The 25,503-nt window shown below is 43.3% G+C and overlaps 1 protein-coding gene across 2 annotated transcripts in view; it reads left to right on the plus strand.

Annotated features, from left to right (window-relative positions):
* Nucleotides 1-23,608, plus strand: part of RPRD1B (regulation of nuclear pre-mRNA domain containing 1B) — a 58,247-nt gene extending 34,639 nt beyond the window's left edge. For both annotated transcript variants that reach the window (XM_068987137.1, XM_068987138.1), the window contains one exon: nucleotides 21,030-23,608. In XM_068987137.1, the coding sequence (XP_068843238.1) occupies nucleotides 21,030-21,179 (150 nt within the window). In that variant the 3' untranslated portion in view covers nucleotides 21,180-23,608. The remainder of the gene's footprint in view (nucleotides 1-21,029) is intronic.
* Nucleotides 23,609-25,503: the final 1,895 nt, after the last annotated feature.

Raw genomic sequence — 25,503 nt, forward strand, 5'->3', positions numbered from 1 at the left:
AAGGAAAGCTGCTTAATATTTGTCATGTTTTTGTCGTAAACATGAGAAAACGTAGACATGGGAAAGAGGGCATGCAGCAGGAAGCACAAATAGCAGCATGAAAGGGAGGATCAGGAATGTGGAGGAGCTAGAAGAAAGTGAGTTCAAAAAAGGCGAAGGAGCCAGAAAAGCCTCTAAAACTTCAGTTCTTAGAGCAAAGGGAGAATTTGTTTCTGGGGGACAGAGGTGGCCATCAGCCCCAAGTGATTGCTAGAAGCTCACAAGCCGTAGAGTCGTGGGGGACAGAGTTCCAGTCTTGTCACTCTGGAGAAAGCCTGATGTGGTATGTTCCATCTGGGTGTATGCAAAGGAGAAAGAGAGCGAGGGAGGGAAATCTTATTTGTACATGCATTGAAGAAAAAAATCAAAATGGGGAAGGTGCTCATAATTTTACCACCTTGACACATCAGTCCTTTTTTTTTAACATCATGGTGTTTGACTGTTGACATTCTAGCGATGCTTTAGAACTGAAAGGAGACAGATCTCTGTGTGATGTCCCTGCCAGTGGTACACACACAGACTGTATGCCACACAGGGACGAGCTCTGGGGAACTGTGTTCCTATCTGCAGATGTTTTAAAAATACGAGGTGAAACATGAAAATAATAACCCTTTTAAAGTATATGCGTTTCAGTGACACATAGTACATTCATAGTATTGAGAAACCACCACCTGAATCTAATTCTAAACAATTCACTTTCTGTCATACCAAAAGAAAACCCTATATCCCATTAACCAGTCCCTCCCTGTGTGCCCCTCCTCCCAGCCCCTCATAACCACCAATCAGCTTTCTGTGCCCATGGATATGCCAGCGCTGGATATTTCATATAATTGGGTCTGGCTTCTTTCACTTAGCATTTTTGGGATTTATCCAGATTGTAACATGTATTAGTACTTCATTTCTTCTTATGGCTGAATTGTCCATTTTATAGATATGCAAAAATGTCTACCCATCAATTTGCTGATGCACGGTTGGGTTGTTTCCACCTTTTGGCCGTTATGAATACTGTTGCCATAAACAGTTGTATGGAGAAGGCAACGGCAACCCACTCCAGTACTCTTGCCTGGAAAATCCCATGGGTGGAGGAGCCTGGTAGGCTGCAGTCCATGGGGTCGCTAAGAGTTGGACATGACTGAACAACTTCCCTTTCACTTTTCACTTTCATGCATTGGAGCAGGAAATGGAAACCCACTCCAGTGTTCTTGCCTGGAGAATCCCAGGGACAGGGGAGCCTGGTGGGCTTCTGTCTACAGGGTCGCACAGAGTCGGACACGACTGACGCAACTTAGTAGTAGTAGTAGTAGTAAACAGTTGTGTATGAGTTTTTGTGTGGACATATTTTTATTTCTCTTGGATATATGTATACCTGGGAATAGAATTACTGAGTCATAAGGTAAAGTCTGTGTTTAACTTTTTGAGGAGACGCCAGAACTGGTTCCCATAGCAGCTGTGCCATTTTCCATTCCCACATCCTTGTCAACACTTGGCGTTGTCTGTCCTTTTTAAGTTCTAGCCATCCTGGCGGATATGAAGTGATATCGTGTGGTTTTGATTTGCATTTCCCTGGTGACTAACGAGGATGGGCATCTTAGCATGTGCTTGTTAGCCATTTGTGTATCTTTTTTAAGAGCGTGTTTGTTCAAGTCCTGTGCCCATTTTTGATCTGAGTTGTTTGTTCTTGAATTGTAAGAGTTCTTGGTATGTTCTGGATATCAGACTTCTACCAGTTAAATGTTTTGCAAATATTTTGTTCCATTCTGTAGGTTGTTTTTTTACTTTCTTCAGTATGCTGTTTGAAGCAGTGAGTTTTGATAAGATCTAATGTGTTTTTTCTTGTGTTGCTTATGTTTCGGTGTCACATTTAAGAATCCATTGCAAAATCCAGGTCATAGAAAGAGTTATTCCTGTGTGTTCTTCTAGGAATTTTATAGTTCTAGCTTTTACATTTAGGTTGTTGAGTTCATTTTTGTATATGATGTGAGGTGGGGCAGGGGGGTGTGCATGCACCTTCTTTATTTGCATAGATACCTAGTTGCCCTAGCACTGTTTGTTGTTCCCCACTGAATACTCAGTACTTTTGTTAAAAATCGATTGGCCATAGATGTATGGGTTTATTTCTTGACTCTGTTCTGTTCCACTGATCCGTGTGTCTGTCCTAGGCCAGTATCACACACAACTACTTTGATCACTGTAGCTTCATATTTTTTAAGATCAGAAAATGTGAGTCCTCAAAGTTCGTCCTTCTTTTTTAGTGTCATTTGGCTGTTCAGACCCTCTTTCAGTTCTGTGGGAATTTGAGGACCAGCTTTTCCATTTCCAATAAAGTTTGTTGGAATTTTCGTAGGAGTTGTGTTGAATCTGGAGATTGCTTTGGACACTGTTGCCATCTTAATAGTCTTAAGCCTTCCAGTCCGTGAACGTGAAATGTCTTCCCATTTAGTTAGATAGTTCTTTAATTTCTGCTGCAGAATTTTCAAAGGCATGCTGGAGCATCGTTTCCCAGTGCATTTGGTTTTACAGAGGCCTTACTTAGGTACCCTCAGTGTCCGGAACCACAGTAGACAGTGTGTGTCGCTCCTTACAGTGGGCAGTGTTTACCCACCTCTGGAAGGCCTGCAGATGTACTCATGTGTGTTTAATAAAGCCACCAGGACACAGGCAAGACTGCCAGCTTTATTCTGCAGAGGAGAGGCCTGGATGTCTAGGTAAGGTCTTTAACAGGATTATGGAGTTGGATAGGATCTCAGAAGATGTATAGTCCAGCTTCTGAATTGTATAGTCTTCTTTTCAGACCCAGAGTTAGCCCAGATCAGAAGTATCATTTAAAGCAGACATCTTGTCATTTTATCAAGTTTGTGTTTTGGTTTATTTATTGTGGTTTTAAATTTTTATTTATTTATTTCATTAGGTCAGGTCACAGCAGAAAGACACTCTACACAGAAGAGTAGCCAGAGTTGATCATTTCAGCAGTCCCAAGAATCTTATTTTAGAGACATGATGTCTTCTATAGGGGCATTTAAATGGTTGCAGGAAAGCATTCTGGAATAGCCCCTGTGAAAACCTTTCTGAGTTTGAGAGAGCCCACTTTGCCACCAGGCTCCTAAGTACCCTCTTGCCATAACTCTGCATGCTCTTGCTCTGAGAGGAAGGGAGAAATTGATCATTGAACTTAGGCCTGTTGCTGTGTCTCCCAAACTTGGTAGGTCACCCTCCTCTGTAATGAATACTCAAGAGTACATGTGACTTTTCCTTAGAGACTCTGGTGGCCCAGATGGTAAAGAATCCGCCTGCAATGCAGGAGACATGGGTTCCATCCCTGGGTCAGAAAGATCCCCTGGGGAAGGGAATGGCTACCCACTCCAGTATTCTTGCCTGAAGAATTTCATGAACAGAGGAGCCTGGCGGGCTATATAGTCGGGGTCACAAAGAGTCAGACACAACTGAGTGACTAACACTTTCACACTTTCACTTTCACTTATGACAGCACAGCACAGCTGGGAAGGGGAAAGTGGCCCAGAATCCAGCACTGACTTGTGACTTCTTGTATCTGTTTGTAATTTGGTTCCAACAGACTTGAGAGATTCTTGGGCTATAGCTGAGGAGGCACTAACGGCATCTGTTATTTCTGGCGGCATCCCCCACCTCCCCGCAGGGTGCAGATGGTGAAAGGTGTTCATTCCAGTAATGGGATGGGCAGTAGGTAGGGCTAGAGAGCTCCATTTTTGGTCAGCTTTGGACAAATCCTCCCCTTTCTCCATGGTGAGGGAAGCCAGTATCTCATTGTCCATTACAATCAGGGCAGATGGGAGCAGGTAATCTAATCCCCCTATTAGATGAGAAGACAGAGCTCAGCGTTCCTTTGAGCAGCTCAGGGTCACAGAAGGAAGTCAGTGAGGAGAGAACCCCAGTCTGCAGAATCCTGACCCCAGTGATCATCTGCCATGTTCCCTGGGAACTGAGAGGCCCTGCCTGTGGGTCCTCTGTATCGCTCCCGTCCTTAGCGTGTCATTTTCCCCTCCCTAGACTAGCAGCGCTGTCAGCACCGTGGGCGGAAGCAGGCCAGTCTGCTCACACTGGTGGGCTGGTGGAATGGAGTTGTGCTTGTGTCCTTCCCCACCCAGCAGGCCTTGGCTTGCTCACTGCTTTTTCACCCCTGCTTTGATGTGCGCCCCCTTTTTTTCTTTCTTCTGTTTTTTTTTAAAGTTTCCCTCCAGTAGGTGGGGACTTTTTGAGTTGCGTGGTTCTGTAAGTGATTTGGAGTTTGGAGGCTGTGTTTAATCCTTGGATTCCTTCCATTCTTTTTAGGTACTGCTGACCCTTCTAGCTCAGGCCAGATTTGTAGCTGGAGCTCTTATCTATCAGTGTGTGCACTTAGGGGTGTGTGTGTGTCTTTCTATATTAATCTCTCATTACTCCAGGGGAGAAAAGTCCCCATATAATGTACTTCACTTACTTGGTGACCTAAGGGCATGGTTCCCTGACACTTGAGACTTTACTTTGAAAACAGTGACGCAAATTCAAAGCTCTCCCAGCTGTAAATCCACAGCTTTAGCCACAGCATTGTTTTCCTGTTTATCAACTTTTGATGGTTCCTCCTCCTTCCCAGAACAGCTCCACTGAGTTTTAGCAAGTGTGTGTAGCACTAATTCTTCATATTTATTTATAAAATGCATGTATACATTGAATCAAAACAGTATTTGAGCCCTGCATCACTGCTTTGTCTGCCAAAATAGTCATTCATTCTCTTTTTTTAAACTAACTTAACTTAACTTGGCTAGCTGCCTAACTGCACCAGGTCTTAGTTGCAGCATGTGGGATCTAGTTCCCTGACCAGGGATTGAAACCAGGCCCGCTGCATTGGGAGCTTGGAGTCTTAGCCACGCCACAACCAGAGAAGTCCCCAAACATTCATTCTTACTCAACTAATATTCAGTTCTTTTTCTTTTTTGAATTACAAAAGAAGCACTCACAGGAAACTTAGAAAAAATGAATATAAAGAAAAAAAAATCATAATCTCACTATTCAGAGATAACTACTTTTAATTTTGGTATATTTCTTTTATTTTTTCCTCCTGTTTTAAAATTAAAATGATCATATGTGCCTTTAAAAACTTTGCGTGATTATTTTCCCTTATTAGCAAAAAACTTTGTAAACATTTTAAATGGTTTCTTGAATATGGTTTGATATTCAGTTACTTTTATTGAAGTTTTTTTTTTAACTTTGGGCTCACTTTTAGTATCTGGATTTTTTAATTCCTAGAAACTTTAAAAAATGGATTCTGTATGTGTGCAGATATCTGCTTATCTTTAAGTATACTCCAGGTTATATGTATTTCAAGGTCTTTGCCTTCAGTAGGCATTTCTGACTTATGGGTTCTTGATCTTTTTCAGAGCATCTAAAGTAGACTAGAACTTCACTGAGCTTTATAGACAGACAGATAGGTAGAAGATACATAGGTATGTGTGTAATGTGTGTATATACCCACAAGTTAAGGATTAATCTTGGTTTTATGAAGGCGTGAATGTTGAAGTAGACAAATTAGACAAATGGGGCTCTCTTCTGGGTTTTAAATTAACTGTTTACATTTGAAACAGCTGTGTGAAGATGGCAACTACTTATTATAACATTGACTTGAGTGAGCATAGCTTTGAGAGCAGAGTTCAGATTACAGAAATTTGAGCTCTTGTGTCTTAAGTGTCTGTTTGACCCAAGGGGTGCATGTTATTTTGAACAAAGCTCTATTTTGGTTTTTATGAATGTTCCTACTCTTGTTCAGGTGGGCCTTCTGCTCCCACTGTAAGCTGTGGTTTTTGAAGAAAGTGAAACTAGATTATGGCATGCTCTGCAATTTTGTAAGTTGTATCTCTGACTTTGTTTTCCCTTATAAAATGAAGGGCTTAAAGTAAGGTCAGAATGAGTCTTTTTCCATGTTTAGAGGAAAAATTTGCTTGCTTATAATAAGGAGTCAACATGAAACCTTTACAAAGTCCCTGAGCTCCCAAAGGTATGGCACGCATCATGTGAAGAAGTGATGGTACCAGTCAACTTTCTCTGTGACTCTGCAAGCCTCCTTGTTTGTTCTCCTCCTTATTCAGATTCTTTCAACATCTTTATGGACATCTCTCCTACTCCAGTCATGAGGTTCTTTGAGAATTTTGAGCAGAGTAACTTTGCGAACTTCAACTCAGCAAAAATTTGCTGGTGGTTTTTAAGCATTCTTGGGGTTTTGATAATGATTAAAATAGACTCATCCCACTTTTTCCTTCATGGTGTCTGGTAGGCTCTGTTTGGTGCTTTTATTTTGCCCACCATTGTTTCTGCTCTGTGAGACATAAGACTCACAAGGAGTTTTTCCCAGAAATATACCATTTAACCCCAGTCAGGATTTAGTGATGAGGATCCGCAGTGCCCATTCCAGGCTCTTTGCGACTTTCTCTACTGAGGCCAGTCAGTGGTTTTGGCAGCCTCCTATCTTTGGCATGGTTTTTCATTTATAAAAGAACAATTTTACCTTCACCCGTAATAAAGAGGTAGCGCACAGGACCCCTGCTGCTGCTGCTGCTGCTGCTGCTGCTAAGTCGCTTCAGTTGCGTCCAACTCTGCGACCCCATAGACGGCAGCCACCAGGCTCCACCATCCCTGGGGTTCTCCAGGCAAGAACACTGGAGTGGGTTGCCATTTCCTTCTCCAATGCATGAAAGTGAAAAGTCAAAGTGAAGTCACTCAGTAGTGTCTGACTCTTCGCGACCCCATGGACTGCAGCCCACCAGGCTCCTCCGTCCATGGGATTTTCCAGGCAAGAGTACTGGAGTGGGTTGCCATTGCCTTCTCCAAAGGACCTTTAGGACCAAGTTATTTTCCTTTCTGTGTAAAAAGTCTCCAGTAGGCTGGCTGAAGGGCTCCTTCTCAGCAGGTGTATCATGCCTTGCCTCTCTAATATGGTTTTTATATCACGTTCACATGTGTGTTCACACGAACACACCACGTGTCACTACTACTCTCCCTTTTTTACCACATCACTGCGTTGTGGCTCCCCATTTTGTCTCTGCTTACCCCACTGCAGCTTGGCAGGTACATCTCCATTACTGTCTTTAGAATCCCCCACCAGGAGCCTAGGGTTTCCCAGATGGCTTGGCGGTAAAATAATCAGTCTTCCAGTGCAGGAGCCTGAGAAGACTCAGGTTTGATCCCTGAGTCGGGTAGATCCCCTGGAGGAGGAAATGACAGCCTACTCAAGTATTCTCATCTGGAGAAGCCCATGGACAAAGAAGCCTGGAGGGCTACAGTCCGTGCAGTTGCAAAGAGCTGGACATGACTGAGCACCCACCCACACCAGTAGTCTAATCTCAAAAGCCTAAAGATATTTCTCCGTCTCTGGCTCTCTTTTTCTTTTCTCTTTTTGGCCTTCTCTGTGGCATTTAATGGGGGCTTCCCTGGTGGCTCAGTTGGTGAAGAATCTGCCTACAATGCAGAAGACCCAGGTTCAATTCCTAGGTCAGAAAGATCTCCTGGAGAAAGAATGGAATGGCAGCCCACTCCAGTATTTGCCTGGAGAATTCCATGGACAGAGAAGCCTGGCAGACTATAGTCCATGTGATCACAAAGAGTCGGACATGACTTAGTGACTAACAGTCATCTACATGAAAACCAGGAATCCTAGCCACCAGACCAGCAAGGGCTAGAGGCTAGAAACTATAGCATTTAATACTGTTTATTACTTGTCGTGTGTTTTCTTTCTCTTGGTTTCTGGATCCCACCTTCTGCTGGTTCTAGGCTTTTTGTCCTTTAATATGCTTTTCTCTATTCTTGCCCAATAAATGGATATTCCTTTAGCTTTGTTCTCATTCTCATTCTCTGCAGTGGCTTCAGCTACCACCTCTGTGCTGATGCCTTCAATCTAGCTCTATATCTAGATCCTTCCTTGTACTTAAGACCCATGCATCTAATTTCCGCAGACACCTCATACTTAATATGATCGCATTCACCATCTTCTCCCTTACTGCTGCCATGCATCAGAGCCAGACACTGGGCCTCATCCAGTGTTTCTCTTCATGTTTTCCTCACCTCCCACCTGAGTCACTTCACTCACCTGATGTCCTAGTCGCTTCTTCAGCTCCACTGCTGCAGCTCTGCAAGACAGCCTCCCGCCACCTCTTCCACGTTGGAGTAGTCGCCAAGCCATTGTGATTTGTATCTCCTCAGTTTTTCCTGAATTTGTCCTCCTTCTCTTCACCTCTGTCTCCACTTACCGCTGTAGTCGCAACTGACACCATCTCTCACCTGAGTGTGTGGATGCTCAGTCACTCAGTCGTGTCCAACTCTTTCTTATTTATTTGACTGAGCTGGATCTTAGCTACAGCATATAGGATCTAGATCCCTGACCAGGAATTGAACCTAGGCCCCCTGCATTGGGAACACCAAGTGGAGTCTTAGCCACTGGGCCACCAGGAAAGTCCCTGAATCTGGAATTTCTGACTCCAGGTTTTTTCTGTTTTACTATGGAGACCTCCCTCCCATGGGAGGGTGACGTACCTTCAGTCTTATGGAAGAGTTAGGAAATGCATTTTACTTCCTTTTTTTTTTTTTTTTTTCCTAACGGGAGGAAGTGAAAACTTTTTATTGCTTGTAGAGAGAGCTGTACCAATGCAGAGCAGTAACCTACAGGCCACCTTGCTCCAGGCAGACCTTTTAGCACTTTAAATTATAACAAACATTGCTTAAAGTTATTTTGTGTGAAAAATGCCCTTTTCCTTTCTGCCCTTTGCTTCTCACTGCCCTGCAGGAATACTTGACTCCACCAGCATCAGGCTCAATAGGAGAAACGGTTGAAAGGTCTGCTTGCACCTTTCATCTTTGCACAGCATCAATAACTTGGTTTTTTTCTTAAAATGGTTATTAAGGAAATCAGTTTGTGGGGGCTTTATTTGCATAAAGCTTGTGGTTTTTGAAGGCTAACTTTTTTAAAAATGAATTAATTATAAATATACTTCCTATACATTAGTGGTTTGCTTTTACCTGGTTTTGTATGAGGGACCCGTTGTATAAATGGTGTAAGCATTTTTGAGGGACCCAGGTGCATTTTTAAATTAGTCTCTTTTTAAAGCACTTTCACAGGCATCTGTTCAATTGTAAATTTTGGCTTTATGATTACATTACGATTTGAAAATTTGCCCAGTCCCAAAATGGAGTTTGGGCTTCCCAGGTGGCACTTGTGGTAAAGAACCCATCTGCCAGTATAGAAGACATAAGACATGTGGGTTCAGTCCCTGGGTCGGGAAGGTCCCCTGGAGGAGGGCACGGCAACCCACTCCAGTATTCTTGCCTGGAGAATCCCATGGACGGAGGAGCCTGGCGGACTCCAGTCCCAAGGGTCACAAAGAGTCGGATACAACTGAAGTGACTTCACACACATGCACGCAAAACGGATTTTACTTTTGTTAGTTTCATTTTTATTAATTACGTGTGTTGCGCTTCCCTGGTGGCTCAGATGGTAAAGAATCTGCCTGCAATGCAGGAAACCCTGGACAGCAAGGTTTGATCCCTGGGTTGGGAAGATTCCCTGGAAGTGGGACTGCAACCCACTCCAGTATTCTTGCCTGGAGAATCCGGTGGACAGAGGAGCCTGGCGGGCTATAGTTGCAAAACAGTCGGACATGATACACAGTAACTTTTCATTCTTCTTCCCTTGCTTTTTCAAATCCCTCTCAGAAGGGGGTTTTTGTTGTGATAGTAGAAGCTCCCGTAAACCTTTTGTGTAGAGGGTCTTCTGGGGAGAAAGAAATACTTCAAAAACACTTTGTGGTATGATTTCCAGCTTAAGAAGCCAGTTCCCATTTGATTCTGCCAGTCAGTTCAGTCGCTCAGTTGTCTGACTCTTTGCAACCCCATGGACTGCAGCACGCCAGACTTCCCTGTCCATCACCGACTCCTGGAGCTTGCTCCACCTCATGTCCATCGAGTCGGTGATGCCATCCAACCATCTCATCCTCTGTCATCCCCTTCTCCTCCTACCTTTAATCTTTCCCAGCATCAGGGTTTTTTCCAATGAGTCAGTTCTTGACATCAGGTGGCCAAAGTATTGGAGCTTCAGCTTCAGCGTCAGTCCTTCCAGTGAATTTCATTCAGAACTGAATTCTTTTAGGATTGACTGGTTTGATCTCCTTGCTGTCCAAGGGACTCTAAAGAATCTTCTCCAACACCCCAGTCCAAAAGCATCAATTCTTCAGCGCTCAGCTTTCTTTATGGTCCAGCTCTCACATCGATACATAACTACTGGAAAAACCATAGCTTTGACTAGACAGACCGTTGTTGGTAAAGTAATGTATTGCTCTGCGAATACTTCGAATTGTAGTCATTTTGTCACTTTCCCTCCTGAGAAACACTGTGTGTGTACTTTTTGGAGAGGGGGGATTTCCCCCTCTGCTCCTCTTGTGACTGTACTACTAAAACAAAAAATAAAAAGGACAGAAGGCAGATTAAGAGGAGAAAAAGAAATGTGTTCTTTTTTTTCATATACACAGAGGTCTTCTAAATATGAGACCTAAGAAGTAACCAAAGCAGGCAGCTTTTATACTTTCTACACAGTAAATTTGTAAGGAATGGACAGCACAAAGAAACTTAGGCTTTGGGTGCTTCATTAGAAGAGAATCTAAACAGAATTTGAGTGTGGGGTAGTAAATCAGAGAAGTAACAGAGTTTGTTTATACGGGCTCCTCAGCTCTGAATTCCTATCTCTGACAATAAGGGTGTCTGTTTTTCCACCTCCAGATGCAGAAAGCGAACCTTTCACTCTATAGATTTATTTCCTGCTTTTCAGGGAGACAGAAGAGGATCAGAGTTTTTCTTGTTTTTTAATTTCTTATATCAGTGCTTTTCATGCAACTTCAGATAATTAATATGCCATGGTATACCATTTTGAGGTAGCCCGCTCGGAGCCCCAACAGTAGTAGTCCCTTTATGACTGGTTTTGGTAATGGAGCTGAGAGCCACTGAAGACTAGAATCAGAGCCACAGCTTTCTTTTCCATGTATCTTCCCCAGCATCTTAACTCAGCAGCTCCAGCCCTGCTGTGACACCTCAGAAGGGATCATTTTGAAATGTCACAGCTGCCACTAAGTCACATGGAGCAATGGAGCTGGCTAGGAGAGAGGTGCGAGTCAGTGATGGGTTTTTAATGTTCCCATGTAGATCCTTGAAAAATTAAAAGCAGCATTCTTATTTTCAGCCCAAAGATTTAGATACTGTATTTTCCCATAAAAAATGAAGGATGAGTTAATTAGTTGTAGTTTAAGTTGAAGCTATGATTTCAAAGTGTAGATTTCTAAGTCTATAGCCTCAGCAACTATAGAGTTAAGCCTCCTGGAAAGACAAGAGGGCTGAGGGGGCATGTTAAGTAACCTTGGGGCAAGGTTCAGCTTTCCCTTTCTGCCTGGCTACCTTGGCGTTCCTGTGATGAAGCCGTTCTTTGACTTTAATTCAGTGTGGCAGATCACGTTTCAAACTGGGCCCTTCATAAACTTCTTCATGCATAATAACCCTTTATAATTCTTAATTGGAAGTAGCTGAGCAGTGGTGATTTTTATATACCATATGTCCTATAGCACAACAGGGCCAGATAAAGGAAAACAGGCATCTTGTTACTGGAAATCTTATCAAATCAAGCCCCTGCCTTTGGTGTTATTTCTAACATAATTTTTGTTGTGTAAATACTTCTTAGCAAGGAAAAAACATAGGTTTGACAGTTTACATTTTGATATGTATTTGTTACATGAGTTGCTAGAGGAAATGCTTACAATTTTTGTTTGTTTTGAAAGTGAAATTCTCCTCGAAAGGTCGTTGCGACATTGGCCCCTGTCATTTCTAACCGTCTTATCCCCCAGCTCATCTGCAGCGTGTCAGGTCTGGCTTACCCCTCTAACCAAAAAAGGCAAAGAATGTGTCAGCCTCGCTTTCCTCGGCCAGTTGTCTCTCTGCGCTGTGCTGGGCTGTTCCCAAGTGTCAGCTGGGTCCATAGGAAGCAGGGGGATGTTGGACACATTTTCTGCTTCTGGTTCGAAGAATCTTTGAGGCAAGATTCCAGAATTTTGCCAGGAACATAAATCCTAGGCTCAGTCTTAGAGCCACACCTCCATCCTTTACCTTCTCTGTTTTCAGCATTTCTTGGCGATCACAGAAACCCAGGCAGTTCATCATGCATGCCTGCTTCCCCCTCCACTACCTACCCTCCAGGATCCTGCACCAGGGCAGCAGTAGCCACAAGTCTGGTAGAATGCCTGCCTGTTTCATGGCTCCCCGTGGTGGGGGTCGGTGGAGAGATGTTTTGCTGCAGTGAGTGCCTGTAGCGAATGGCAGATTCGGCTGAATCCTTCGCCTCTGCCACCACCCCAGTGTAAATTATGCATGAGCAGGGAAGGAAAAGCAACAGCACTTCCTGGGTTTGTCTTGTCTTTCCATGCTTGCCTGGTAGTGGAGGAAAAGGCAAGTGTCTGAAGATACGAGTGTGAAAAAGAGCCAAGTGAAGTGTGGGTGAGGTGAATCAGCTGGTGGGGAGAAAAGACTGAGAAACAGGAGCAGGGCAGGGTGGCATCTGCTGGTGTAAATGGTGCAGGGCTCCATCTCGAGTTCTGGACCAGGCAGGGTAGTGGGAGCCTTAGAGTAAAGGCTGAGTCCTCTGTTATACACAAGTCTAAGGTATTTAAAGCAAGGAGCATGTGACCGCCTTGTCGCATCATTTGTCTGTCTGGTACTTGGTGTGCTGCAGAGATTGTGGGACGCAGCACACTTGAGTGAGTCCAAAGAATTTGAATGGGTCTCATCACTTGGAAGTTGGTTTTCATGGTATCTTGAAAAAAATCCTTGATTTCTGCTGAGAACAGGAGTTCCTGAGGGCTCGGGGTGGAGCCTTGCAGAGCTTATGGGTATTAATTGTCAGAAAGCAGACTAGTACCTTGAGGAAAAAGATGCTTGGATTCTCCTGAGGTCTGTCTCCTTTGCCTATTTAGAGCCTAAGTGAATAACAGGAAGGCAGCTATCAAGGGTGTGCCCTGCCCCAACTGAGGGAAGAAGTGGAGACAGGTAAAGGCTGGATTTGTGTCTGGGGGAGTAGTTTTATTTGGATTCGTGCTTAATTTTCTGTTGGTCAGTGGCAGCATTAAGGGCTTCCTAGGTGGCTCAGTATTAAAGAATCTACCTGCCAATGCAGGTTCGGTCCCTCAGTTGGGAAGATGCCCTGGAGGAGGAAATGGTAACCCACTCCAGCATTCTTGCATGGATAATCCCGTGAACAGAGGAGCCTGGTGGGCTACAGTCCATGGGGTCGCACAGAGTCTGACACAATCTGTACACATATACACTTGGGAAAAGGCTGAGTCTAATTTTTTAAAAAAAGGTTAGGATATCACAGAGTCAGTTACTACTAAATCTGTTTAGGGGACTATAAAATTACTATATCCTCAGTTTGACCTAATCAGAGCTTGGGGTGAGCTCTAACCTGTTTGTCTTTCCTCAAGGCATTAAGTGGGGTCATTCAGCTGTCCCAGTTAAGCAGCTACATATTTTAACGGTTTTGTTTGTTTATTTATGTTTGTTTTTTCCACTGTGCCATATGGCTTGTGGGGTCTTATTCTCCCCCTGTCCAGAAATGTTTTAACAGTGTTAAAGGCAGTCTTTACCTGTATTTAGATATTCAGAGTATATACCTAGTGGCTCTTGCTGATACATTTTAACTAGTTGGCCCATTCACCATTTTTCAGAACAATTTTAGGTTCACAGCAAAATTAAGAGGAAGGTACAGAGATTTCCTATATACTCCCTTATCCCCAGACCTGTATTGTCTGCCCCACTATCAATGTCCTCCAGATGGGGTACATTTTTGCTCTTGATGAACCTGCATAGTGAGTAGTGAAAGTTGTTCAGTCTCTTCGCAACCCCATGGACTGTAGCCCGCCAGGCTCCTCTGTCCACAGAATTCGCCAGGCTAGAATACTGGAGTGGGTAGCTGTTCTCTTTTCCAGGGGATCTTCGCAACCCAGGGATTGAACCCAGGTCTCCCGCATTGCAAGTGGATCCCTTACCGTCTGAGCCACCAGGGAAGCCCTGAGGAACCTGTGCTGACACTGTATTAGTAATTACCTGAAGTCAGTAGTTTATACTAGAGTTCACATCGGTGTTGGACATTCTGTGGGTTTGGACAGATGTGTAATTCATCACTATTGTATTTCTACTAGCCTAAAAATCATCTGCTTCACCTATTCATCCCTGCCTTCTCCCCCCAACCTTTGTTTTGCCTTTCTCAGAACGTCATATAGTTGGAGTCACACAGTAGTTAACCTTTCCAGATTGGCTTCTTTCGCTAAATAATACGCATTTAGAGTTTTTTCATGGCTTGATAGCTCATTTATTTTTGTTGTTGTTCAGTCACTCAGTCATGTCCAGACTCTTTGCAACCCCATTGAACGGACTGCAGCTCGCAAGGCTTCCCTGTCCTTCACCATCTCCCAGATCTTGCTCAGACTCACGTCCACTGAGTTGGTAATACCATCCGACCATCTCATCCTCTGTCATCCCCTTCTCCTCCTGCTTTCAATCTTTCCCAGCATCAGGGTCTTTTCCAGTGAGTCAGCTGTTCACATTAGGTGGCCGATAGTATTGAACCTTCAGCATCAGTCCTTCCAATGAATATTCAGGGTTGATTTCCTTTAGCATTGACTCATTTGATATCTTTGCAGTCTAAGGGACTCTCAGGAGTCTTCTCAACACCACAGTTGAAAAGCATCGATTCTTCTGCACTCAGCTTTCTTTATAGTCCAACTCACACATCCATACATGACAACTGGAAAAACCATAGCTTTGACTAGACGGGCCTTTGTCTGCAAAGTAATGTCTCTGTTTTTAATATGCTATCTAGGTTTGTCATAGCTTTTCTTCCAAGGAGCAAGCACCTTTTAATTTCATGGCTGCAGTCACCATCTGCAGTGATTTTGGAGCCCAGGAAAACAAAGTTTTTTACTGTTTCCATTGTTTCCCCATCTATGTGTCATGAAGCGATGGGACCGGATGCTATGATCGTAGTTTTTTGAATGTTGAATTTTAAGCCAGCATTTTCACCTCCTCTTTCACTTTCATCAAGAGGCTCTTTAGTTCCTCTTTGCTTTCTGCCATAAGGGTGGTGTTATCCTCATATCTGAGGTTATTAATATTTCTCCCAGCAATCTTGATTCCAGCTTGTGCTTCATCTAGCCCAGCATTTTGCACAACGTACTCTGCTTATTTAATTGAAGTTAAATAAGCAAGGTCACAATATACAGCCTTGACGTACTCATTTCTTTTTAGTATACTCTCTTGTTTGGATGTACCAGAGTTTATCCATTCCCCTGCTTGACGTCTTGGTTGATTCCAGCTTTGGGTAATTATGAATAAGGCTGCTGTAAACAGTGGTGTGATGGTATTTGTGTGGGCACAGATATTCAACTCCTTTGGGTAAATACCAGCCAGCATAGTCATATGGTAAGAGTATGCTTGGTTTTGTAAGAAGCTACCAAATTGTCTTCCACAGTGGCTGTGCCATGTTGCACTCCCACCGGTGGTGTATCTGAGCATTCCTCTCGCTCTGCATCTCGCCAGCACATGGCGATGTCTTTTCTGCACTCTGACTGTTCTAGCAGGTATGGGGTGGTATCTCAATGTTGTTTTTGTTTTTCATGTGTATTTTATTTTTTGCTGTGCTGGGTCTTTGTTGCTGTGTGCAGGCTTTCTCTAGTTGTAGCGAGTGGGAGCTACTCTTCACTGTGGTATGGGGGCTTCTTATTGCAGTGGCTGCAGAGCACAGACTCTAGGGTGTGTGAGCTTGAGTAGCACAAGCTCCAGAGCACGGGCTCAGTCGTCGTGGCAGATGGTCTCAGTTGCCCTGAGGCATGTGGGATCTGCCTGGAACAGGGATCAAACTTGTATCCCCTGCATTGCAAGGTGGACTCTTAACTACGGGGACCACCAGGGAAGCCCTCAGTATTGTTTTAATTTGCATTTCCTTGATGACATATGATGTCTTTCACAGACATTTTCTCCCAGTCTCAGGCTTATCTTTTCATTCTCTTGGCAGTCTTTCCTAGAGTCGAAATTTTCATTTTAATGAAATCCAGTTTGTCATTTCTTTCATGGATCATGTTGTTGATGTTATATGTAAAATGCTATCTGCTCGCCATTGTATTGCCTTTGCTCCTTTGTCAAAGATCGGCTGACTGTTTATACAGTCTGGGCCCTCTGTTCTGTTGCACTCATCTTTTTGTCTGTTCTTTTGCCAGCATTGCGTTCTTGATTACAACAGCTTAAAGTAAGTCTTAGAGTTAAGTAGTGTCTAGCTTTGTTCTTTTAATAGTGTGTTGACTCTTCAGAATCTCTTGCCTCACCGTATAAACTTTAGAATTAGTTTGTTTATATCTTCAAAACAACTTGCTGTGGTTTTGATTGAGATTGCCTTGGATCTGCAGATCAAGTTGAGAAGAACTGACATTGTAAGAGAACTGCATCTTCCTATCCATCAACATGGAATATATCTCTATTTATTTACCTCTTCTATGTTCGATCATCAGAATTTTGTAGTTTTCCTCTAGTAGATGTCATAGATATTTTGTTAGCTTTATACTTAAGTACTTCATTGTTTTAAAACTAATGTAAATGGTATTGGGTTTTAATTTCAGTTCCACTAGTTCATTGCCAGTATTTAGGAAAGCAATTGACTTTTATATATTAATGTTGTATCTTGCAACTCTCTTTTTTTTAATCTTGTTCATTGGCTCCTGCTTTCATCCTTTGTCTAGTGATGCCCTCCTCCTAGACTCATGAACCTGCTCTTAAAATAGAAATGTCTGTGGGTAGAAAACAAGAAGACCTCCCTGGCTCACGAGGATGTGTGGGCCTGATCCATCCACTTTCAGAGTGCTATGAAAAGAGGACTTTAATGTGGAACATACTTCCTTTCATTGAAATGAATTTTCTCTAATGATATCTAGAATATAATAGCAATCTAAACATGATGAGATCTTCATGACCCAGATAATCACGATGGTGTGATCACTCACCTAGAGCCAGACATCCTGGAATGTGAAGTCAAGTGGGCCTTAGAAAGCATCACTATGAACAAAGCTAGCAGAGGTGATGGAATTCCAATTGAGCTATTTCAAATCCTGAAAGATGATGCTGTGAAAGTGCTGCACTTAATATGCCAGCAAATTTGGAAAACTCAGCAGTGGCCACAGGACTGGAAAAGGTCAGTTTTCATTCCAATCCCAAAGAAAGGCAATACCAAAGAATGCTCAAACTACCACACAATTGCACTCATCTCACATGCTAGTAAAGTAACGCTCAAAATTCTCCAAGCCAGGCTTCAGCAATAGATGAACCGTGAACTTCCTGATGTTCAAGCTGGTTTTAGAAAAGGCAAAGGAACAAGAGATCAAATTGCCAACATCTGCTGGATCATCGAAAAAGTAAGAGTTCCAGAAAAACATCTATTTCTGCTTTATTGACTATGCCAAAGCCTTTGACTGTGTGGATCACAATAAACTGTGGAAAATTCTGAAAGAGATGGGAATACCAGACCACCTGACTTGTATGCAGGTCAGGAAGCAACAGTTAGAACTGGACATGGAGCAACAGACTGGTTCCAAATAGGAAAAGGAGTACGTCAAGGCTGTATATTGTCACCCTGCTTATTTAACTTCTATGCAGAGTACATCATGAGAAATGCCGGGCTGGAGGAAGCACAAGCTGGAATCAAGATTGCCGAGAGGAATATCAATAACCTCAGATATGCAGATGACACCGCCCTTATGGCAGAAAGTGAAGAGGAACTAAAGAGCCTCTTGATGAAAGTGAAAGAGGAGAGTGAAAAAGTTGGCTTAAAGCTCAACATTCAGAAAACTAAGATCATGGTATTTGGTCCCATCACTTCATGGGAAATAGATAGGGAAACAGTGGAAACAGTATCAGACTTTATTTTTTTGAGCTCTAAAATCACTGCAGATGGTGATTGCAGCTATGAAATTAAAAGACACTTATTCTTTGGAAGGAAAGTTTGACCAACCTAGATAGCATATTGAAAAGCAGAGATATTACTTTGCCAAGAAAGGTCCATCTAGTCAAGGCTATGGTTTTTCCTGTGGTCATGTATGGATGTGAGAGTTGGACTGTGAAGAAAGCTAAGAGCCGAAGAATTGATGCTTTTGAACTGTGGTGTTGGAGAAGACTCTTGAGAGTCCCATGGACTGCAAGGAGTCCATCCTAAAGGAGACCACTCCTGGGTGTTCATTGGAAGGACTGATGCTGAGGCTAAAACTCCAATACTTTGGCCACCTCATGCGAAGAGTTGACTCATTGGAAAAGACCCTGATGCTGGGGGAATTGGGGGCAGGAGAAGAAGGGGACGACAAAGGATGAGATGGCTGGATGGCATCACCAACTCAATGCACATGAGTCTGAGTGAACTCCAGGAGTTGGTGATGGACAGGGAGGCCTGGCGTGCTGTGATTCATGGGGTCTCAGACTCGGACACTACTGAACGACTGAACTGAAACATGAAGAGATACCCTCCCACCTCTTGTACTCCTAAAGAGGAACAAATGAGGTTTTTTTTTTTTAAGATGTGAGTTGTTTGAATTTAAGGTGGTGTGGGAGTGTTAGTCCAATCAACCACCTTTTGATCTCAGGTGGACTTGCTAAATTAGTCTGAGGATCACCCGAGAGTACCGAACCTTGGATTCTGATCCTAGGTCAGCTCTACAGAGACTCGGTGATTTTCAAACTGTCCTTGAGGAATTCCTCCTTCAACTGAAGTACTCTCTGACTGCTCTGGATGGCTCTGAGTTGAGGTGGCTTTCATGTGTCAGCTTTGGTCAGAGGATGGTCACAGGGAGCAAGGGGTAACAACTATTACTCTTTTTGTACCTAGAATTCAGGAGAAGTTCAAGAAATGAATCCGTGTCCAGTAATAGAGAATAGGTCTCCTCTGTTAGCTTCCTGTGACATCTGTAAAAACAAAGGAGAAAACTGTTTGTAGAAGGAAGAGCAGAGAACTTTGACATTTTATTAATAGATCCTTAGATTTGAAATCAGTTTTTTGTTTCAAGAAAGAAAGGTGATTACTGTTACATAATCCTATCTTTTATATATTGTTAATTCATTGGGCAGCTTTGTAGATAGTTACTGTTTGCAGGGCACTGCTGGGCATGGTGGATGCTGGGGAGGCAGTTGGGTTTGGTCCTTGCCTTCGGATGCTTACTGGTTTGTTGGGGGAGTCACTAGGAATAGTTTACAGAAGTCATTATTTTAGTTGTGTAAAGTCTACAGAGGAAAGGAAGGGGCTAGCAGAAGAGCTTCCTTTCTTTACTTGTCCCTTGACTCTGTTTGAGGACTTGTGTGAGCAGCTCTCACTTCAGGGGGAAGGCTGACAGCCAGCAGTCACTTGGGGGCAGAGCCTCCCTGCTCATTTCCCCACTCCCTCTCCCACTCCTTGCTTGGAATTTGTCTTTACAACTTCAGCTAAGTGTTCTTTTTTTTAACCTATTTCCTGTCTTATCACTCTTCTTCAAACCTTTTGCCTCTCGAAGTATATAGAAGGTATCTGGTATGAAGGAATCTAGAATATGAAGAAAAACCTTATGGGTGCTCCACTTCCCCCATTTTCAGATAAAGAAGGATGGAGGAAAGGAGGGAACACTTCCACAGTCACACCGGAACTTGGGAGTCGGAGCCAGGACTAAGCCCAGGGCTTTGTGTCTCAGCCCAGTGCTCTGTTATGTTCCTGTAGGAGAGGCTTTAGTCAGCAAGGGCCCAGTCTCAGGAGCCTCCTTGTCTTTGCAGAAACACCGAAGAGGGTGAAAAAAGAAAAAAGTCGAGCCCCAAAGGAGCCATAAACCACAGGCGTCCTCTGGCCTAGAGTTGTTACCCAAGACCTTTTACCTGGGAGCTGAGGAAAGAGAAGAGTATATTCAGTTCCTGTCATCAAGGAAGTCGTATTTTAGAGGAACGCAGAACTCTGACATGTGGAGAGAGCACCTAAGAGCAGTCCATTAGGGGCGCGGCGCCCAGGAAGCCAGCGGAGATGGGGACCAGTGTACTGGACGAGGAGGAAAGATTTTCCTAGAGGTGCGGGACTCAGCAGTTGGCGAAGGAGCAGAGTCAGGACCTTGCCAAGACCAGGAGAAGAAAGAGAGCCCTTCAGGCTTAGGGGGATCCTGAACAAACGGCCAGTGCAGGCTCTGGCCTGTGCAGCATGTGGGCAGGAGCTAATTTTAGAAGACCTTGCACTCAGATCAGTCATGGAGATAGTGTGGCACCATGCTTCCCTTTATCAGAGGAGGGACTTGATGAAAGCTGGGCTTCTGAAAGATAAGTCCAGGGGCCTGTTTAGGGGTGACTGCTAGAAGGCCTCAGCAGGGCCTTGCTACAGTGCCTACGTGTGGAACAAGGAAGTCCTGAACCAGATGGTGGCGGTGGGAATTTTGAGCTTCTGAAGTCCTTGTCTATGAAGATGCTAACTCTGGGTTAATCTAAGTTTAACATAGACAATACAGTTAGCTCTAGAGTGGTTTTCCTAGTCATGTCTAGGTGGAGCCTTCAGAATAATTGTAAAGCTCAAGCATTATTTTATCTTAGGAAGTATTTTGAAATAGATAAGCACCGAAGACACTGCAAATACAAAGCATCACTTTTTACTTCCAGATCTCAAGCGCTCAGTTAAATACCATTTAATTCACTATTGCCAATATCGAACTCTAGAGCTTTGGTTTTTTGTGTAAAGTCTTGCTTTTGAGCATTTGAAAACCTGAGCCTGGTAGCCTAGCTGAATGTGTGAGGGGCTTTCTGGTCAGGAGCACACACACTAGGAGGCTGAGAGGATCTGTATCAGCTCCGTAACGTAACTGCATTGTCTCCTCGGGAATATAAACAGAAGCTTGTTTTCTCTTTGTCCTTAACGTAACTCTTTGTCTCCTCAGGAATATAAACAGAAGCTTGCTCGGGTAACCCAGGTCCGCAAGGAACTCAAGTCCCACATTCAGAGCTTGCCAGACCTCTCGTTGCTGCCCAACGTCACAGGGGGCTTGGCCCCCCTGCCCTCTGCTGGTGACCTGTTTTCAACTGACTAGGGCAGGTGTCATGCCCCAGATTCCCATCTGTACCAGCAGAAAGAAGAGGGCACGTCATGGTTGGAAATAACCTGGAAGCCCCTGGTTCTGTCCCTCGTTCAGTCAGCCCCCATCCTCAAGAAAGAACCACAGACTGAATCTCCTCCCTCTGCGGCCTCTCCTCTGTCGAGCACAATTGAGAACAGTGGCAAATGGAATCCAGTTTCAATGTATACTTGGAAAGAATACAAACTCACTTCATGTTTCCATGCCCCTGTTGGTTTTCCCCTTTTAGCCCTCTCTTGTACACCTAAGAAGTTATGAAAATCATGTGTAGAAGAATCTTGTCCCTCATGACGACATTGTGTCATGAAAGCAGTTGCTCCTTTTCGAGCTGGGCTTGTTCAGGTTCAGGGCAGGCTTCTGCCAAGGGACTCGGGTCTGGAATCGTTGGCTTTTCCTGGCTGCCATCCACCCCAGAGGTTGGAGGCACAACTGTTTTGAGCGTCTTCGCCATAAAGAGTTTGCCAAATCTCAGATTCTCCCTTGTTGTGACTTCTGGCAATGTGTTGCCAGAGGTTAGGTGCACGTGTTCTGTGAGCATACTAGAGAATCTAGCAGTAAAGATTCAAAGCTGATCTGGGACATCAAGCCACAGTTCCGAGACAGACTCACGGGGATCACAAGCGTGAATCAAAAATAAGGTATTTGCTCAAGGTTCCTATCAACCTTCCCAGGCTGCTCTGATCAAGGGTCCCACCCTCTCTGTTCGGGAGCACGTTTCTAGAAACATTATCCTTGCCCCACATTGTGAAAGTTTGAGGCAGTTATTAGAAATAGCACAGTGGGCCCCTGAAACTGAAGGCTTTCTGGGAGTCCAGGTTCTGCTGTCGCTTTGATCCCTTTGGGGGAATAGGGCACACACTACCAATTAATGCACTGTGTGGGTGCACGTCCACCGCATGGTGACTAAACTTGAAGCTCTCCCCTGCAGACCCGACACTCTGCATGCTTGTCTGTCCTTCAGTTCACACCACTGTACATGTCTCTGTGCCCCTAGGAGGAGGAGTGCTTTGTGTCAGGTATCGCTGAATAACCCATCTCGGGAAGGGGGAAAGTGAGGGATATTAATTGGGCGGTCTTAATTCCATTATCATGCCAGCTGACATTATGACTGTATGATGTAGTTAGGATTTTTATCTTACTTTTAGTAAAGGCTAGGCCTGCTGTCTGTAAATCATTCTCATTTGGCAGGCTGATTTTTGACATTGGAAAGGGCAGAAAACAATTCGCCCTAATAGTGTAATAGGAATTAGAGTCCGGAGGCTGAAATCCAAAAGCTATAAAAGGAATTCCTTGGAGGGGGCTTCAGGATTTCCATCATTTTGAGTTGCTCTTTTCAGGATTACCAAAAAACCCAATTACATGTGATTCTACATGTTCAACGTGTTAGAGCATGGTGATGTCTGCTTTTAGAAGTGTAACAGGCTTCCCTTCAGGAAGCTCTCCTGCCTGCCATGAAGCGAAAACAAGGAAAAGTCGCAGCAGGTATGCAGTTTAACTCTGTAGAACCTCGTAGCATTTAAGCTATTTTTCAGATTGAATATGGACTGTGTGTTGGTTACATATCGACACTGCCTGTCGTCCTGTCATTATTAAATTAATGGGTCTGTCTATAAAGTGTTTCTCCCAGAGGCCATAGGGCAGTAAATGACTTTATCACAATTGCAAAATAAATTCCAGCCTTTGCTGTATCTGCATATGAGCCCCTCCCCATGTGGTGTGCTGCTGCGGTCTTGCAGGCGAGCTGCTTCTAAACAGATTGCCATGGACATACTCTGATTTCATCAAGGAAGCAGAATCTTAGCAGCCACAAACCAACCAAAAAGGTGGAGAAGGCATTTGCTCTCATCAGCTAGATGAAAATGTTATATAACATAATGGATTTTGCCCACTGCTGTGTTTTATCTGATTGAGTCTTTGACTAGAGATTGGTGCGTAATTATTACAGCAAGAGCAAGAGATGAAACTGTAGCAATTATGTAAATGAATGTGTTGGCCTCTTAACACCTGTTACTAGTAGACTTCCTATAAGGAGGTTAGTCCTGTTTTTTTTTTTTGCCAATGAAATGCTTTTGTTTTTTAACTCAGTTCTCCCACATCCTCCCCAAGTGTACTTTTTACTTCATTTGTTTAATTTAAATGACCCTTTCTCCTTGTATGTATGAGGTGACCAGGTGGGGTGGGGGTGGGGGGTTTGTTTTGTGTTTTCCTACACTTAGGACATCCATCGGCCTCCAAGACCTTTCCTTTAGGTCATGTTCCTCAGAAAGTCTTCAATCTTCCTTTGTTTTGTTTTTTTTTTTCTTAAAGAATATTTTTAAAGCTTAAATTTGTATATTAATTTAGGACTTTATTTAGAAGTATAGGCTGCCATTGGCGGTAGCAGTATATTCTGAAATGTCTCATAGATATATATTTTTGAATAAAGATGGTGTTGTTGAATGACATTGTACAATGTTTCTTTTCCCTTCCCTCTTAGGGAACCCTCAAAGCTTTCTTTGTAATCAGTGGGTAATTAGTAATCACCAATAGAGATTGTACTGTCTGCACAGAATCCTGTCTCAGGAGTTTTTGTGACTGTTAGTGGCCCATAAATACTCAGCTCTTACATAGAATTTTTTGGTTCTTTCCAGGGGGTCAGTTAGCTTTAATTAGCCAGTCTACACAGTATCCAAGAGAGGTACCTCCAGAGTTTTATCCTCATTGTACAGAAATGGGACTGATGGGGAGGTCACATGACTCTTTCCCTAGTACCACAGTCTCTGACAGATTAAAACTTGGAAGTTCTTTGATTTCAGTGCCTTTGTTCACACCACGAGGCCTCCTAAGAGAGATTTTATGTTGGCAGTACAGTGAAAGCCACTCTGAACAGTAAAAAGAAACATGGGAGATAAAAAAATATTTTTTTGTGGGTTCCTTTTCACTTTCAAATTCATGAGAGCATATTGACTATTACCAGTTAAAATTCAAAATATTGAAAAAAATGGTTTGAAATGTAGTCCTTTGAAGCAGTTGATGCTTTTAGAAGGATGGTTTTAACCTTTGTTATTGGTGAGAGCAGCATTTATCAGAGGTATAGTTATATGTTTATCTCATGATGCAAAAAACTGCTGCAGTCATGGTCCTTCAGGGCTACATATGTAGCAAGTCAAGATGAAGATCAGAGTTGGAAAGTTGAGACTATGGCATTAACCAGGTTCTTCCTTAAAATATAAAGGCTGGATGTAATATGTGCATCTCAGGAAACAATCTCCTTCTGTGTCCCCAGGTTTCATGGCCTAGTTAATGTCTTCACTCCTACCTATAAATAGTAAGTCCATAATTCCTCAGGTTTAATTAGCACTTCAGGCTACAAAATGTGACTCCGAGGTCCTCAGAGCTGAGGGTGGAACTACCCAGGAGTTCATGAATCTGTCAAACTGCTTTACTTTTGTGATGAGCGCCATTAACTGTGTGACCTTCCTGGAAAGTTACTTTTCTCTCTGGGCCTCAGTTTTCCCAACTTTGAAGCGTATTGGATGAAATTATTTCTAGATGCTCTGCCAGCCCTGAAGCATTTGATTTGTTGTGTTTCAGTAAATGAACGCAGGACTGAGGTCTGAGAATGCTGAATGGCATGTCCTGGATTGCCAACAGTACTTGATAAATAGAGTAATAATATCATCATACCATATATACTTATTTTTTAAGAAATATCTATGAAACCCTGGGGTACTGTACCCGATAGAGGTCAGAACATGAGACAGTGCCAAGACTAGGAAGATGAGAGTAAGCACAGTAGTTCACTATCTGGGTACAAACTGCCTGTATTTGGTTTATTTGAAATCTTTAAGAAAAAGCCACTCTCTATCCTGGCTTTGCTGTCTTAGTTTCTCTTGAGATCATTCATCTAGCTAAACTCATTTCTCATTACCACCTCTGTGAGATTTTCCATTTAAAAATCATTCTTCCACTCTGAGGCACAGATTCAATTAAGAATCCATTATTCTCCTGTACAGTAGATTAGGATTCTCACAGCTTTATCTCGTGTTGAAAGTCTAGATTGTTCAATTTTTTAGGACTCTGAAATAGTTATTTTGCATTAAGAAGTCATTTCTACCATTGGTTTGATAAATATTAAAATTAGCAGTATGCATCAGAATGTATTAATACTTTTCACAAACAAGAGCTGCAGCAAATGACAGTCCCTATCTTCCAATCTCCTGTCACTCTGATGACCTTGGGCACATCCCTTAGCCTCTCGGGACCTCAGTGGCTTCTTAAGGGCAATGAGTGAGGTTGG

This window comes from Capricornis sumatraensis, chromosome 15, assembly GCF_032405125.1.
Source record: "Capricornis sumatraensis isolate serow.1 chromosome 15, serow.2, whole genome shotgun sequence".
NCBI lineage: Eukaryota > Metazoa > Chordata > Mammalia > Artiodactyla > Bovidae > Capricornis > Capricornis sumatraensis.